The 17,485-nt window shown below is 43.8% G+C and overlaps 3 protein-coding genes across 3 annotated transcripts; 1 reads left to right on the top strand and 2 right to left on the bottom strand.

Moving 5' to 3' along the window:
- Positions 1–908: 908 nt before the first annotated feature.
- On the bottom strand, positions 909–2,866 carry KCNRG (potassium channel regulator; the record flags this gene model as incomplete). Its single annotated transcript, XM_083495087.1, has 2 exons — positions 909–1,949; positions 2,292–2,866. The coding sequence occupies 2 exons, from the start codon at positions 2,864–2,866 to the stop codon at positions 1,703–1,705; spliced, it is 822 nt and encodes a 273-aa protein (XP_083351213.1). The 3' UTR covers positions 909–1,702.
- A 2,371-nt stretch (positions 2,867–5,237) lies between these two features.
- On the bottom strand, positions 5,238–7,405 carry TRIM13 (tripartite motif containing 13). Its single transcript, XM_083495085.1, has 2 exons — positions 7,262–7,405; positions 5,238–6,545 (listed from the first exon to the last, which is right to left on the bottom strand). The coding sequence occupies exon 2, from the start codon at positions 6,537–6,539 to the stop codon at positions 5,313–5,315; it is 1,227 nt and encodes a 408-aa protein (XP_083351211.1). The 5' UTR covers positions 6,540–6,545; positions 7,262–7,405; the 3' UTR covers positions 5,238–5,312.
- Positions 7,406–7,831: 426 nt separating this feature from the next.
- SPRYD7 (SPRY domain containing 7) lies at positions 7,832–14,712 on the top strand. Its single transcript, XM_083495099.1, has 5 exons — positions 7,832–8,142; positions 11,071–11,187; positions 12,132–12,298; positions 12,856–12,958; positions 14,092–14,712. The coding sequence occupies exons 1-5, from the start codon at positions 8,016–8,018 to the stop codon at positions 14,187–14,189; spliced, it is 612 nt and encodes a 203-aa protein (XP_083351225.1). The 5' UTR covers positions 7,832–8,015; the 3' UTR covers positions 14,190–14,712.
- Positions 14,713–17,485: the final 2,773 nt, after the last annotated feature.

The raw sequence follows: 17,485 nt of genomic DNA, 5'->3' as shown, positions 1-17,485 counted from the left end.
CCTGAGCGAGCGAGAGCGCAGATAAAGTGACCTAGGGGGGCATTTGCTGATGAGTGTGGCACTTTATCCAGCTTAACATGCCTCTCCTGTCTGTTGGAGCTATTACATGGGCTGCTGAAGCAAGGTTGCCTTTTCCATACTCTGCAAGTGATCCGATTTTCCAGGGACAGTCCCAGAATTACGAAAGCGACGCCAGCTTCTGATCTGATCTCGGAAAGTCCCTATCCCCCACCCGCACCCCGCTCCGTGCTGCTGCTGCTGCTGCGGATTTCAGGGAGGAAAATGAGCCGGTGCTTGTTCCGAGTGGTGACTGCGACTGGCGGCTGCGAGGGAGCATCCCATTGCTTCTCCTATGGCCATCGCTGCCAGCCTCCTCCCTTGGGCAGCTGCTGGAGAGCGGGTGAGGAAGCCGAGAGGCGGCTGCTTCGCATGCCCAGCCTTTCAGGAGGCGCTGGCCCGGCACTGGTGCAGGCAGAGGGCAGGGCCGCCCAGAGTGGGAAGAATGGGGGAACAGAGCACAAGGAGTCTTGCTTTTTCATACAGAAATGTGTCTAATCTTGCCCCTTTCTATAATTTATCAGTGTATGTTTTTCTTTTTGTAAATCTACCAAATAATAAATTAAAATCGGGATTAAGGGGTTTTATCAGACAGTGGAGGATGTATGGTGGAGGATGTATGTGTTACGATATAGAAGCAATGAGGCTGCGAGCTGGTAGCTTGAAAGCAAAACATAATGGGAATGTTGGGACTGTTCCGTGGGAAACAGAGGGACAGTCAATTCACAGTGCAGAGGGCACCAGAATTAGCTCAGAGTGTAATATGAGCTGTACAGGAAGCACAGGAGGAGTTTGTCTCTCGGCTGTTGGAGTTTGAAGAGAGCAGTCATGTTTTCTGTAACGCTGCCATGAACAAAACTCACTGCGAACAACCATGCCCTGGCCTCCCCAACAGTGTTTGATACTCCCATTGTTCCAGTCACATTTTGCCACTGGCAACCCCACATCTTTCTCCCCCCAATTTGACAGTGTCTATGACAGCAACATCTCACACCAAATGTAATTGACCTGTGGGTAGGACTCTATGATCTGAAAACAGAGACGTTATATGTACGTTTGTTATCAATGACAATCTTTCACAAAAAACAAATTTAAAAAGCACTCATCACAGGATAACATCCTTCACTGCACTTTAGGACAACATGTGGGCTTAGGGAGTGTGGGCATCTCCATCCAGAGATCAAAGATTACAGATTTCAGTTCCTTTCCTAACCAGAAAATCTACATGAAGTATAATCCTGATTACTGCAATGCTGTGATACAAGATGATTGCTAAATATGGAAATTGCAAATGAAATGTCTTGGTGCACTTATTTCGGATCAACCATTCAGACCATGATGCCCTTGTTCTCTGTGAGGATAAGTATACTTCTCTGGATTTACCTTGCAATAGGTCCAGTAGCATGTGGTAAAAGCAAATAAATATAGTAGATAGAAAAGTTTTTTCATTAGATGTGATAAAATTGGGTATCTGGTTATTGTAAGTTAATGAAGTAATTTAGACAAAGTTCCATATTTACCATTCAAATATCCAGTATTAGAAATCCAACAAATAGGGTATATTGACAACAAAAATATGTGTGCTGCTATTGTAATAATTCTTAGCCTTGTTAATTTCACACTCGGCTTAAAAGATCTTCATTATTCATTTCCGTTTGTGCACTTGGATTGGCTGTGATATAGTGGTGCCTTGTTGTGTTTGGCACATACTAATGGAAAAGGTGTCTGGCTGCCTTTTTCTTTCAAAACTATAACATTCAATTTTTTCTTCAGCCGAGACGGTCCTAGTGCTTATTAAACGAAATCCTTCTTTGAGTAATAAGTCAACCAGCAGGCCCAGCACATTAGTTCCATTAATCAATTTCCTCTGATCAGGTTTTATAGAAACATATCTGGAAAAAACCATGAAAAAAATGTTAGTGCCAGCATGTACCGGATAATATACACCTACACTTGGTATTTTGCCTGCTACCAGTGCAATAAAAATGATCAGTAGCAGTCTTGCCTTAGTTATTGCACATGCCAAAATATAAATTAGAAATTGATTAAAGCAGACAGCTGAGGTATAAGGTATATGATGAATGTAGTAGAATTAGAGTTGGAGCAGGAAGAACCTATTTGTGTGAAGCAGGGTTTAAAAGAGAACGTCTGGAAAAGGTACGAAAACTTGTCAGAGTTGCATGAGAGTACATATGCTATTTGTATTGTGTTAGCTTTGAAATTAAGAAAAATACCTTGCTATAAACTGATCACTGTAGTCAGTGCCACACTGGAAAATGACATCATGATGGGAAGGCCTCTCCAAAGAAAGGGGAATCAACGACTTCTGTGAAGGGTCATTATGGCTTTTCCAAGTTGTTCCAACAAGCTTTTCTGAAAATACATTGATTCTTCCAGCCAGTTCACCAATAGTGATGCTGCAAGAGCCAAATACCCGGAAAAAAGCTTGCATTTCTTGGAGCAAGAATCGTATTTCCAAGATCTCTAGTTTTGGTTTCAACAAACTTTCTGGACTCAGAAGGTCAGCCAGAGAGTAAATTTCATAGAAATCAGCCTCTCTCTGCAGCCTCTGGTAGTCTGAGAAGTCACTGGGCAGAGAAAGCTGTCGTGTTCTTAGGAAGTCCAGGATATAGCTGAACAGAACTCCATCACGGTCTATAAAGAACTGGCCATTCACCAACCTACATTCTAAGTCATTGCCACCCAACATCCTTGCCAATCTAGATTCAGGGAATTGCTGTAGCGTAGAACGCCATGTTGTGAATTTCACTCCTCCCACATTCAAAATGCTCACATCTTGGTTGTTCATTTTTCTCTTCTCCACAGGAAAACAGTGTCTTCTGGCAGTGTCTCCAAACTACATCCGTAGAGGCAAAGAGCAAATCCTGTCCTGTGTTATGGGAGAAAAAGGCTGAGCAGACAGGATTCCCCAGCAACAACGCTGAAGTGTATAGTTTTGTTTACAAGGCTGGGTTGGTTGCTTGGGAACCAAAATACTGCAACTGAAATAAAGCATTTTAAAAAAACATGTAGAAAGTCAACTGGTGAGATCCTGACTGGCCAGAATAGCATCCAGTTTAGGACAGATCATGACCTACTTCCTTCACCCACAACAACAATCTACCCAAATGAGCTGCCTATCTGTGAGGCAGATATTCACAAATGCTACTATAGCTCAGTTTTGTGATCAAGGAGCTACATAGGCCTGTTCTGAAAGCAAACAGATTTGTAAATTCCTATATTAGGCTACAATCCTAACCCTTTACCTGGGAGTAAAGACTTACTTCTAAGTAGACATGGTGGATATTTCACTTTGGGGACAAAGGCTGATCTTAGGATCAAGTTCAAAATTTTTGTTAAGATAAGCAGCAATTTGGTATTGGAGTTCTCAAAGAACTCTCGGGTCACCCTAAAGGATACTAAAATGCCAAACCCTGGGTACGTGTGGGGTTAGGGGAGGAGTAGTACCTCTGGTGGGGGACATATCGTGTTCATTTGAGGGCAGTTTGTCCACCTCTGGGCCCCACCCTGCACTCAGCTTACTCGCAACTCGTAGCTGTCAGCATGGGACAGTGGCCACAACTCAGGAAATTCCTTCAACTTGCCAGCTAATCCAGGTGGGGGTAGCCAATTAGTCTCAAAATCCTTTGTGGATTAGGGACTTCCCTTGCATGTGAAGATGGGCTCCAGTGGATTAAGCAGACAGGAATAATAGTGGGTCCAACAGTCAAGGTGGTTTCAGCACGTGCTGTAGAGGCAAGTGAGGGGCAGATGGGGCTCATCAGTCTGGGAAGGGAGCCAATGTACTCATCTAGCAGGACAACTCTCTGATCCTAACCATCTGCTGCCTTGTAGGATATCTTTGGGAGAATAAGCTAAGCAGTAAACCCTACGAAATGTGGAGAAGACTCCCAAGATGGCTTCTTGTATGCCTCCTTCCACAACTCCCGCAGCCAGGCTGATGCCAAACAGTGCTCTACTTTCCTTTGGACCCCATCAGTGAGGCAGAGGGTGGGTGGGTCTGGACAGCCCAGGACCTCCAGACCCCTGCTATGCTGGCAATCGGCCCAACACCCAAGTGACAGTAATGAGTCTGACTCAGAAACAAATGGATCCCAAGCTGGCTCAGTGTCTCCCAGAATGCCCCATTTTGGAGCTTCCCATCAGTGGTTATTTTTACTGTACTTTTCAACTAAGGATTTCTGTACCTTATAGGACAGAGCTGTTTTGAAATTTATATAGTACTTTATATGACAGAGCTGTTTTGAACAGGGCAGAGGAAGACTTTCCCTCCATCGAAACCTCTGGAACAGTGTTTGGACAGCAGGCTAAGATGGCCTGATCAACACCAGCAGCCTTTTTTCTTCCTCCTTTTAACATCCATCCTGAAGTTTTCTCAGGAATTCAAAAGACTGCACACCACTTTATAACAATTTGGTTGGCCTAATTTATTTTCCTAATATGAATTTAGATTATATATTTTGGGTGAGATTCACCTAAACAGACCTGTCAGCAGAATCCCTGGATAAGGACTTCCACAACAGGGCTTATCCCCTCTTCTGCCCCTGGTACTCCCTGAAATTGGCTTGGCAGCATGAGAGAACCCCCAGAACAGCACATGCAGGGGAAGGGGTTACTGCTCTGCCTGGCAAGCTGGAGTATTTGCACGGAATGAACAACTGGAAAAGTGTGAAGTTGAATTCCACCCTTTTGGATCAACACAGCTACCTTTAAAGCCAGTGAGACTTACTTTCAAGACAGGGTATATTTAGGATCAGCGTCTAACTAGAAACAGTTTTTTAGAAGTTAATAGTATGTATTTGTTCTTTCACATGTACATCCACATCAGGAATTGTTTTGCAATGTGTCGTACTTCTGAAGTTTGGTACATCAGTGGTTATTACTTATATACTTGACCTCACAACCTATTACTTACATTTTCTCCCCATGTGTCCTTCTTAACGTTGAAACTCAACAACAATGTACATACCGTATTTCATGAATTTTTTTACATAATCTGCAATGCCTATTGATTCATACTGTACACACAACTGATGCCTTTCACCTTGGGAAAAACAAGATAAATTGGCACTTTTTACCTAAGTAGGTATCTCCTTTCAAATTCAATGTGCAAAGTATTTCCAAGTATCAGTAGTTGGACCTGAGAAAAATGACATCAATGATTGCTTAATCACTTTTTAAGAAGCTTCCAAAGTAATCAGTTTGAACATACTTTTATTATACAAGGGTAGAAGTTACAAAATTTTGTATTTGCACATAAATTGGGCAATATTATCCAACATCACAAGGGTGTAATTTACACATTTTTCACTCAGAATGGCAGCACCACCAGTCATCTTCTCCCAGTAGATGATAGCATGATCTGCCATCTCTGCTGTGTCTGCCAGATAACCTGTGCCAAATGCAGATATAAGTATTTTCCAGTGCTGGAGACCGTTAGATAGAAAGTCCATAAAAAACATCTGTGTGGCAGCAAGTATAAGGAAGGAAAGCAAAACAATCACAATTAACTTATGTAAGGACAATGAAGAAAATGCCCAGTTAAAAGTACTTTTTTCCTGAGGTAAAGAAAGTTTGTCCACATCTGCAAGCTTAAATTGTTCCCACTGGCTTGTATCAAATCCTTTCATTGTGGAATTGATGTTGACAGTAAGACAAGGCAATTTGGTTTCCTTGATCACCTTGATTTTCTCTCGGAATTCCTGCATCTGTTGCAAAAACACAATGGGTTCAGACACCTCTTTAAAGGCTTCGGCAATATTAAAAGCGGTTCGTTGTTCTCGTATAATAGTGTTCAGCTTATTAATTTCTGGATCGTATGCCTGCATGACTGCAAGCTTCATTGTCTCAAAATCTGAAAGTATCTCATTCTTTTTTTGTTCCAGTGTATACTGCAATTTCTCAAAAAAATCTTTTACTCTGTCATAGTCCTTTGTCAGCATCTGGAGGGCTTTGCGCTTGCTGGCTTCCAGGGTGTCTAGCCGAGAAAGTGCATCCCCACAACGCCATGTTTCAAAACCCTGGAACAATGTCTCAAAAGCAAGTTTTTCCTGAAAATAAGCATCTTCAATAGAACAAAACACATGCTTTATATGATCTCCTCGAGTTGCACAGATACCACATATCAACTGTGTGTCTGTTTGGCAGAAAATGTTGAGAGGCTGACCGCTGTGTACTTTACACACAGGCATCTTTGAGGTTACCTTAATTTTGTTGTATTTCTCTACAATACCTTTGAGGGAATAGTTGACTTGCAGGTTGTTAACCCCTGTCACAGTGGTTTCCTTCCGACATGTTGGGCATTTGAAGAGAGACTGTCTCCAAATTACATTCCGAGCATTTCCCTCCAAAATCCCTTCCAAACATTTCTTACAGAAGTTATGTGAGCAGGGTAGGGCTCGGGGATCCTCAAACAAACTACAACAAATGGGGCATGTAAGATCTTCTTCAAGGAGCTCCATTGCGGTCTGTAATAAAAGGAGAGAATTCAGAGAATTATACTGTATAATGATCACAATCTAAGAAACTCAGGCATTTTGCCTGCCATCCTACGGGTGTATTAAGTCCTTCAGCCCAAGCAGTGAATGTTTAAATACTTTATTTCACAAGAGATGTGGATAACAAATTCTGCACCTGCTAAAAATACCCAACTATCAAAATTCTACATTTGCTTTTCATCTTCCTTTCTCAGAACTAGGCAGGGCACCACGGGGATGGGGAGGTGCCTGCTTCATGCCCGCAGACTGTGCGCCCGGGGCAACGGGCCCCACGGCAGTTCTCTCCCCCCCCCCATTATATGCTGTTGATTCGAGCCCCCCATTGGGCAAAAGATTCCCCCACTGCAGGGGGTTGGACTAGATGACCCCGGGGGTCCTCCCTTCCAGCTTTACACTTCGGCGATTCACTTTCGGCGCTAGGCGAAAACGTTCCCATATAACCTGTAGCCTTTCCGAAGCGGGTGGGGGTGTTTTTAAGGCGTTTCTCTGGGGGATTTCTTTTCTTCGTCCTCTGGGCCACATAAAGAGACCCGCACATTCAAGGAATAAAAGTAAAAGTAACCTCGCCCCGCCCCCCCCCCCGAATGACCAGGCGGGCCCTGGCGCAAACAGCGAGGGAGCCGAAGGCCGCGCCGCAGCCTCACCGCCCCCCTCGCGCAGCCCCGCCGCTTCTCCGCCCCGCTCACCAGCCCGTCGCTCGGGAAGCCGCAGAGCCGCCTCGGCCGCCCCGGAGGCCAGCAGGCCCGTCTCGAGGCTCCTCGCCCGCCCGCCCGCCCGGGCCTGCGCTGCTGCGCCTGCGCACAAGTGCTCCGTCCCTCTGCCCGCCTCAGAGCCGCAGCCGAGTCCCCGCCCCGCCCCCGGGGCCGGTGGCACAAAACCCCCCCGGCGACCCCTTCGGGTTATTTATTCCATGATCAGTATTAAATTCACATGCCGCCCTTTCTGCAAGGAAGCCCCTTCGGGGCAGACCGGGAAAGCGGCCTGGAAGGAAACTGCCGCTTAGCGACGCGACAGGCGACGCTCGGCCCCGGGGGGGGGGGGGCGCCTGAGGGACGCGGGGCTTCTGTGGGGATTCGGCGCAAGACGGGGCTGTTCGGGGGCAGACGCGGGGCAAGAGCCTCGGGAGATGAAGGGGGGCCCCGGGGAGTCAGTCGAGAGACGCAGCCCAGCCTTGTGGAGGGGAGGGGTCCCTGATGTCGCCGGGACTACAGCTCCCATCATCCCCGGCGGCTGGCCCTTGTCGCTGGGGATGATGGGAGTTGCAGTCCCGGCGACGTCGGAGGCCGAGCCAGGGCGGGCGGGCGGCCGTGTGGGACTCGAGCACGCGCAGACACGGGGCGGGCGGCGGCGGCGGCGATGCGGAGCCTCTCTCGGCGGGGCCAGCAGCACCGGGCGGGCGCCTAGGCCGGGGCGGAGAAGCCGAGGGCGGGAGAAGCGGCCATGTCGGGCTCTTCGGCGCCCGGCCCCGTGTGGTGCTGCCTGCGCTGGGCCTGCTGCGGAGACGCCGGCGGCGGACATATCGCCCTCAAGGAGATGCCGCTGGTGCAGCTGGACACGCACAGGATGGGTAAGCGGAGGCGGGCGAGGCCCAGTCCGGGGGGAAGAGCGATGGCAGCGAGCCTTGGGGCTGAGGCAAGGTTTCTCTGCCCCCGTCAGCCGAAGCCTCACTGCCTCCCACACTTCCTATTTCTTGGCTCTCAGCACAGCTAAGGGATGGTGGGAGCTGTAGAGCAACAACATAGTTGAGAAAGGCCGGTGGATTTTAGCAATACTATTTAATGCTAGACTAGAGTGAGTAACCCTTTGAACACCCCCCACCACCCCAGAGGGGAGGACACACGGCCCACCTGGGGAAATGCTTCTGCTATATATTTTCTCTCAACTGCAAAAGGTGCTGGTCTGGGAGAGACAACGATAATTTCCTCCCATAAATTGTTACCCACCCTGCCATTTCAGTTGGGAAATAAATTCTTCCTTTTATTTTCCGCCTTCTTCCAAAGCTTAGCAGAAGAGCAGTGGCTACCTTGTTATCTTATTTATTTTATTTTTTATTTCTTTAACTTCTACACTGCCCTTCATCTGTAGATCTCAGGGCAGTTCAAAACCTTTCACTCGCACTCGTAACATCTGGTCAGAATCCTATTTAAAAATAGGTTTGATTAGCAAGAAAATTAAGTGGATGCCAATAGTTGATTCAGCCTTGACTCCTCTTGCATACCAGGCTGTGTACAGTGGTACCTCGTGTTGCGTAACCTCAAGAGTACGGAATCTTTGGGTTACGGCCGCGGCAAACCCAGAAGTGTATACTGAATCAAATTCTTTGCTGAACTTCAAATAAACTGAATCTACTGCATTTTTCTGGTCTGGAGCACTAAGCATCATCTCATTTCTATTTTCATCCACATCTTTACTTTGTTCTTTGATCTAAGGTAGCAGTAGGGAATCTGTGATTACCCAGGTGTTCATAGAATCATAGAACTGGAAGAAACCACAAGGGTCATCTCTAGCTCAACCCCCGGCAATGCAGAAATCTTTTGACCAACGCGAGGCTTGAACCCACAACCCTGAGATTAATACTACAAGTTTGAGAATCTCATAATCCCTGACCACTGACCATGCTGTCTGGGGCTGATGGGAGATCTGATCTGGAGGGCCAGAAATTCCCTATCTCTGACCGTGGCAGGTTTGAGATAATGGGGATAAAACAAAAGGGGTAGTCATTTGAGCATCTATTTTCTCAACTGTGGGGTAGGGAAATAAAAAATGTACCAGTACCACACAGATCCAAGACACACTTTCTAGATCCTTCTGAAAGAGAAATTAGGAAGGTTGCATAAGGAAGAAAAGATGTCAACTGTAGTGATAATCAAAACAAAAACAAACGGGCACATAACTTCTTTCACTGCCCTGGCAGGTAAGTTTTTGATACGTTCACTCTTGATTTGAAAGATAAAGTAGGAACTCCTGCTTTCCATTACTTCCCCATCCGTTTTTTTTCTAGGGAAACATATTTCACAACCTGGGGACTGCTTCACACTTACTGAATTTCATACTCTGAAGTGATGTCTGTGTGTGCTCCCTTGTGTGACAACTCAGAACGCCTCTTTCACAGCATGAACATTAAAACATGATTGCAAATATATGCTTTTTCTACTTTTTATATGTGGTAGGAGCAATCAGGATTCATTCACTTCTGGAGTGTATATATGTTAAATGCTATAAAAAATATAAAAAATTTCCTTCCAGTAGTATCTTAGAGACCAACTAAGATTGTTATTGGTATGAGCTTTCGTGTGCACATACCAATAACAAACTTAGTTGGTCTCTAAGGTGCTACTGGAAGGGGGGGGGAATTATTTTGTTTCGACTACAGCAGACCAACAGGGCTACCTACCTGTAACTAGAGCTATAAAAAATAATTGTGTAAATGTCATGTGAGTAACCACAGGTCTTCTTCATATCCAGGAGTGTCTGTCCGCATATCAGGTTTCCATGATCTTGGATTAGGACATAAATGCAGATTATAATAGGACAACTAATTTTTGCCCCCTTCTGTTATAAAACAATGTGAATTATTGCTGAACAGAGTGTGAGGAAAATCTAAGGACAGAACTGGAGTTATACTGGGAACTGTTTTTTCTCTATCAAGAGGCGTTCCAGTCTCTTTGGATTTTGAATACTTAACTGGAATTAACTTAGAGTAAGCATCAACCTTGTCTTGTTTTGGGAGAGTGCATGGATTTAATTCATAGACTAATGAAACTCCTTAGAATTTTACAGTTTAAAATTAAAGTAATTCAAGGGCACCTCTAATCCTTAACACACTATCACACAGTATAAAGACTGGGCAGAAACTGTAACTCCCTTGGCTTCCCAGGGCTTGTCCATGGTGGAATTTAATGTGGATTTGAAGCTTCTTGGATTTTCTAATAATTTTTGTCAGCAGCAGCCTCACAATAACCTCTATCCAAGTGGCAGCCTGTGCTCCTCCCACCCACACCAAATAAGGATTTCCCCACAGTTTAAGGCTACATTCTTAAACATATTTATAAGGTAGAAAGACACAATGAACATAGTATGACTTAGTTCCGACTAGATAGGCATAGGACCGAGCTGCATAGCTGCAATCCTAACCATACTTTAAAAAAAATTGTGACAAAAACAGAATAACAATAAAGAGGGGACATGTCTCTTGAAACTTGTTTTGTCTTTTAAAAATTGTTTCTCTCTTTTGGGTTAGTTTTCCCATCAATGCAATTATCCAAGTTTGCTGGTATCACTCATATAGCAAATTATCTTTCTGTAAATCTTTCTGCCTTCCAGCTATTGTCAAGCATGCTGCTGATAGTAAGAATTTTAATAAGTTCTTGCTTAAATGGGAGCAAGTTTCTCTGAAATCAGTTGGACTTATTTCCAAACATACTTGTTCAGAATTGTGCTGCATGTCTTAAATGGAAGTTCAGAATGTTTCAGTTTGATGCTTTTAATTCTGCAGGAACAGATGTTGTCATTGTCAAAAATGGACGACGAGTATGTGGTACGGGAGGCTGCCTAGCCAATGCTCCTTTGCATCAGAACAAGAGCTATTTTGAGTTTAAAATCCAGTCTACAGGTCAGTCAAAAAGTTAACGCTCGCAAAAATTCATCATGTTTTGCTCAGATTGGATTCAAATCGCTGAGTAAAATCCACTGTTGCATGAGCAACACACCCTGGGACTTCATCCTCCTCTCGCCTTCCATCTTGTGGCCCCTTACTGCTCAAATCTGAGAATCATAGATTTATATGAAGGAGAGCCAACAAACTGAAGCTCAATCCAGATAAGACTGAGACACCGTTAGTGGGCAGTTTCCTAGACCAGGACTTTTTACTGTTTTACTGAGGACTTTTACTGTTTTCATTAAATTATTCACACCAGGATAGCAGTTCACAAGATAATTTCTAATGTAGCTATTGCAATAAAGTTATTTTTTTCCAGGGAGGTGTCACGAAGTCAGCTCCTTGCTAAGGGTGCAAGGTATCCTAGAGAGGCTTCCACTGGTTCAGTCCTAGCACCTCCACTTAAAGTGTCAGATTGCCTGAGACTTTGGAGAGCCATTGCCAGTCAGAGTAGAACCAGTTGGAGCCCTTGTTAGCCATGTTGATTTGCAAAATGCTTTGCTGGCAACCAAGGGTTCCTTCAGCTTCCTTATGGAGCCAGGTTGCAGCACCTCATTGCCCATAATTCAGTGTAGTTGGGACCAGTTCAAGATGAGGGTTCATTAAAAAAAATGGCAAGGGCTTTTAAAAGGGTTCTGTTGCAGTTGAGCAGGGGCGGGAAGATAAAGGTTTGGTTTGACTTCCTGATCAATATATGCTCATTATTTCACCTACTGTCATGACATAGCACAGTCAGTTGTGTGTGGAAATAAGCTACTTGGGCAAGGCTGGGGGAACGTCTTGCAAGTTCCCCCAGCTTTGCCCATTTCCACTGTACTACACTAAAGTACATTCTCTCTCTCTCTTCTCACTTCTCCCATGGCTGTGCCATTCCATTTTCCCCCTCGCCATGTATTCAGGAATCTGGGGTATTGGTGTTGCGACTCAGAAAGTCAATTTGAATCAAATTCCTCTTGGGTGTGATGTGAATAGTCTAGTACTGAGAAATGACGGAGCGCTGTACTACAATAATGATGAGAAGAACAGGTTGCCAGCAAACAACCTTCCACAAGAGGGAGATATTGTGGTGAGTTTCTTTCAGTATTGCTTATATGAATCTGACCAGAATTGATGGTGTTTCCTTCAAGCCAAAGCTAACTTCAAAGCAGATGTGATAATCTCTGCTATATTTGCAACAACAGAGTCCAGTTAAGCTGGTCTTTATGTAAAGTTGGACTTTAATACAGAACCCCAAGGTCCTTAAAAGGAACCTGTTGTTGCCATAATTCAGGCCAAAGGAAGAGCACACATTCAATCAAATTTAATTCATAATAATAAATCTATGGCCTTTACAATGTGGTGGAGTGCGTGGGTTTTTATGTATTTTGTGTCATTTGTATTTTTATGTTGTGAAGCACCCTGTGATATTCGAATGAAGAGTGGTATACAAAACAAACAAACAGGGCTGTGGGTACTTGACGTGGTGGGGTATTGGGTGTAAGTAGCTCCCTGAAAATGTTCATATTTTTAAAGTAAGTTTGTAGCTCTTATAGCTGTTAATGTAGAAGTTAATGTTGAAATGTCCACAACATTCAGAAGTAAAATAAATAAAAGTGGAGTCTAAATGTCACATTTGTGTTACAGGGAATTACATATGACCATGTAGAACTAAATGTTTATTTGAATGGGAAAAATATGCACTGTCCAGCCTCAGGAATTAGAGGAACTGTCTTCCCTGTGGTATATGGTAAGTTTGGGTTCTCAGGACTTATTAACACTTTGACCTCTCTACTACACAGCTTCCTATTTTCCACATAGACCAATATTCTGAGAATGGGCTTATATTTTAATAGAACATTCCTACCCCCAGTGTGGGACGCGGGTGGCGCTATGGGTAAAACCTCAGTGCCTAGGACTTGCCGATCGTATGGTCGGCGGTTCGAATCCCCGCGGCGGGGTGAGCTCCCGTCTTTCGGTCCCAGCTCCTGCCCACCTAGCAGTTCGAAAGCACCCCTAAGTGCAAGTAGATAAATAGGTACCGCTTTATAGCGGGAAGGTAAACGGCGTTTCCGTGTGCTGCGCTGGTGCTGGCTCGCCAGAGCAGCTTTGTCACGCTGGCCACGTGACCCAGAAGTGTTTTTGGACAGCGCTGGCTCCTGGCCTCTTAAGTGAGATGAGCGCACAACCCTAGAGTCGGACACGACTGGCCCGTACGGGCAGGGGTACCTTTACCTTTACCTTTACCTTTACCTTACCCCCAGTGTAAGGTTCCTTGTAGTCTCTAGGATGGTCTGGTGGAGAGTTGGACAACAGCTTTTCAGAACATCCACTTGAGACTTGTTGATCAAGAACTTGGACCGATGGCCATAGCTGCTATTCTTTTCTAACCATGGAAGAGTCTTATCATTGCTCTGCATAATCATAAGGACCAAAGGTGGTGGTTCCTTTGGGATTTAGGCCACATCATCTTTTCCCCCTGCCTTAACAACAACAAAAAGTAGTTCTTTGTGCTCAAATGGGTAGTGCTGGGTGAATTTTCTTATTATGCAAAGGTAATTTGTTATTAAGTGCTATTCGCCTGCTCACTTGTAATGTGTAAGAATTGCTTTCCGGTGTACAGGTAGAGAGGCTTTTGCAAGCTGGATGAGAACAGGTCAGCTGTTGATGTGCCACAAAGATTTGTGAGCTTTTAACTTTTGTTGTTTGAGTTGCAAGGCTTTGTTAGACTCCATCATAATTTCCAGGAGTATTGTTCTGCATTTTGTCAACATAAGTAGTATTTTAATCAAGAAAACAAAGGTTAAGTCTCTGCCAAGGCTGGTTGAATGTGAAGTATGCATATATGCAAGTTTTTCACTATTTTCTTCTTCCTTCTTATAGTGGATGACAGTGCCATTTTGGATTGTCAGTTCAGTGAATTTTATCACACTCCTCCAGCAGGGTTTGAAAAGATACTCTTTGAGCAACAGATTTTCTGAATGTCCCTACTGAGGATTTACTCCCTAGCACTTTCTACAAAACCTATTCTTTTAAAGCTTCTCATTATTCCTAGGACACAAATTTGTATTTAGTAATGTTTAGTTGCTTGGGCTGGACAACCATATTACCAGAGAAGTATGTTGCAAGTGTTAGATTTGACTATGGTTTTGTAACATGGACAATATTTCCATTTGATGTAAAGGTATGCAGTCCACTACACTGTGATCCCTGTATGCCCATGATGACACTGTTCAGTACATTAGTGTTATATGCTGTTATATTCTTAACAAGTCTGAGAAACCACACAACCATTTATGGATTAAAAGTATTGTCCACAGCAAGTGTTTCATCTTTTTTTCTAGCAAGAGATTTTAATAAAAGTGTTCTTGTGTTAAATTAGGGCAAAATGCCGACTATAATAAGCGAAGCCAACCTCTCATTTAAAGTCTGCTTACTGGAACAAGCGACTGTGGTGAATAATTTTTTTGATGTTGTAATAAAGCATTTCTTTTGAACTCTTAATTAGTTCTTTGGGGGATATTTCATTTACCTCCCCCAGAAAATAATAAAAAAATTATAGGTTGTTTTTTTCTCCTGTTTTTGTGAATATTTTAGGTTGATTTTCTGTGTACTCAGAATATCAAGAATTTTGTAAAGCTAATACTATAAATCCAGAAATCTGAAGCATGTTGTACATGGACTGCTACATTAAAATAAATACTTTTTATCTCTGAGAAAGATTTATTGGGAATAGTACAGCAGGGTGTTTTTTTTTAAAAAAGTTTATACTTCAATATAGTTGCCCCCCTTTCTTTGCTATTTTCTTTATTTGCTAATTGTTGAAAATTATGTCTTTGCATTTCAGATCCTTGAATATATTATCTTAATTCTGTTTGCAAGTACAGTAGATTGAAAAAGCCAATTGCTTTATTGTTACAGTTAACACACATGCATACCCTGGCAGGTTTTTCAGCCTTATGAAGGAAATTATTTTGGATTCTTTATAATCCACTGATACTAGAAATACTTATTTTTCTGTTATTGTGGTATTCTTCAGAGATGGAACTTTCCACAGTTTTCATGGACTAGTGCTAGAAGCTATGTTTATGCCGGAGGCTTATTAATCCAATTCCTATCAGTGGAGAAGATATTCAGAATTCCTACATTCTGCTTTTAGAAAGATGTTTGTGCAACTACTTTTGTCCACTGCTTTTAAGATTCGGCATGTATTAAAACAAAACAAACATGACATCAGCCAGACTTTTATAATGGTGCAGGAGCTTGAATTAAAATCAGTGTGAATACATTGCCAAGGGGGGAAAGCACTAATGCTCCTGAATATGTGTTAACTGCTTGCCCCAATGAAGTATGTGTGGGTGGCAAATGCTATTGGCTGGTTTCCTAAGCCAGGAAGGTGTTTTCCCTGGGGACAAACATATATTTACATTTTGTATATCAGCATCAACATCATGAACAGCCAAGTTATGACCTTGCTACAGCAGCATTTTCTTGCTACCAGCTCCCAACACCTTAAAGACTGGGACAAGCTACAAACCAGGAGGTGTGTCCAGGTTACTGATTTAAAATTACCATGCACATTTGGGATGTATATTTATTCATAGGTAGCTGAGACACATGGATGCCAACTCCCTGGGTGCCCAAGCACCCACAAAATTCCCCCTGAAGGGCCAGGCACCCACAAATTTTGGTGCCAGGGCCATGCAGGCTGCATGGCACCCACGGTTGCAGGGCCAAGCTGGCACTCACTCCTGCTAAGAGCACTTCAAGCATTAACTCTGAATGCTAAGCTGACCCATAAATTTGGGCTGGGCACAGAATAGCTTTTCAGAATGTGTGCACCCACCCCTAATACATCTCTAGTTTAAAAATTTTTTATTTCAAAATCTTAAAAAACTTATTTGAGGGAAAAGAGGGATAAAAGAGTACACATCAAGCAAAGCAATGCCTCTATCAGAAAAGTTGTCTCTGGTCTAAAAAGGAAACTAGCAGTACACCAAAATGAACAGGCAGGAATGTTGCCTGTCAAAACTCCATTTAAAAACCCAGCAATTAGGGACTGAGTGCCACTGAGATACATATCCCACTTCCACTTACCTTGTTAGCTGAATACCCTTTGAGGGCCAAGCAGAATCCCGCATGGGTATGGAGAGCCAAAGGTCATTTACTGCCCCTCAAGGCTTCCCCTTCCTCTTAAAATTGAGAGAGCAAATCAAGTACATGCAAACAAAGTCAAGTGCGCAGAGCAGAAAGCTCCAAGGAACACAGAGAGTAGAGTAAGCTCACAACGGGGGTTACATTGCAGGGATTGTGCCTAAAGTAAGGTTACCAGATGTCCCTGTTTCCCGGGGATAGTCGCCGGATTTACAAATCAGTCCCCTGACAAAATCCATGGAAGTTGAAAAGTGTCTCCTGATTCATTGAAAAAAAATCTGGTAACCTTAGCCTAAAGCCAACATTGTGTATAGTCAAAATACCGTACATGGGGTTCATTGGTGGGCAGAATTGCCAGTGTCTCCCTGGATTTTTGTCAAGTGAAGAAAGTTCAATGTGCACAAGTTGTGGGCTTGCTGTTTAGTGCATATTTACAGGACACATTTTGGGGAATGGTGGCTTAGTTCTGGTATTTAACAACTTGACAACCATCTTATTGGTTGTTAATCGGCTACAAAAGCAGCCACCCAGTTCCCCTTGGTGTTAAAATCAGGTCCTTGAAGAATTAAGGTACTTTCAGATGTGGGCATCAAATCATTGCCATTATGCTTTACGATGGAAGTGAAATGCCAATATTGCTCCAAGACTTTGGTAAATCCAGATTGGCTGCTGTGAAATGCTGGTGGGGGAGGTGTTATTTTCATCAGGAACTTGTGTATTTTGTGCTCTCTCCTTCATGGTTATCCCACCACCTGTAATTTGAGGGGGAAGGAGACAGAATATTGATACAGAGGTCGTATTTAAAGTACAGGTGGGATTCTTACGTACCCTGCTCCATGTAGACCACAGATTAATCATCTGGAGCTACAATGACATCAGATGACCAGTACAGTGTGCTTTGAATTCTCAATAATCAGTTCATGGGCGTGGCAGAGAGGGGCAGGTGCCCTCCCCAAATCAATAAAAATACATAGCTGAGGTTCTGCTCCCCTTAACAAAAGGGCTCCCCCACAACAAAAAATCCTGGCTGTGCCCATGGATCAGATGGTTGTCAGGGCTTTAAAGTTCCAAGTAGTTCTCTCTGTAGGCTGAGCACTTGGCTCTATGCAAGCCTCCCTCCCCC

This window comes from Podarcis liolepis (genome assembly GCF_965112155.1).
Source record: "Podarcis liolepis genome assembly, chromosome: 3".
In the NCBI taxonomy this organism is placed as follows: Eukaryota; Metazoa; Chordata; class Lepidosauria; order Squamata; family Lacertidae; genus Podarcis; species Podarcis liolepis.
This window is presented reverse-complemented; position numbering and strand designations above follow the sequence as displayed.

Bases quoted from the DNA above. Each gene is read 5' to 3' on its own strand.
- SPRYD7 (XM_083495099.1), top strand. From the start codon at position 8,016: ATGTCGGGCTCTTCGGCGCCCGGCCCCGTGTGGTGCTGCCTGCGCTGG. The intron at 8,143-11,070 runs GTAAGCGGAGGC...TTAATTCTGCAG, and splicing joins GCTGGACACGCACAGGATGG to GAACAGATGTTGTCATTGTC. The intron at 12,299-12,855 runs GTGAGTTTCTTT...TTTGTGTTACAG, and splicing joins CACAAGAGGGAGATATTGTG to GGAATTACATATGACCATGT.
- TRIM13 (XM_083495085.1), bottom strand. From the start codon at position 6,539: ATGGAGCTCCTTGAAGAAGATCTTACATGCCCCATTTGTTGTAGTTTG.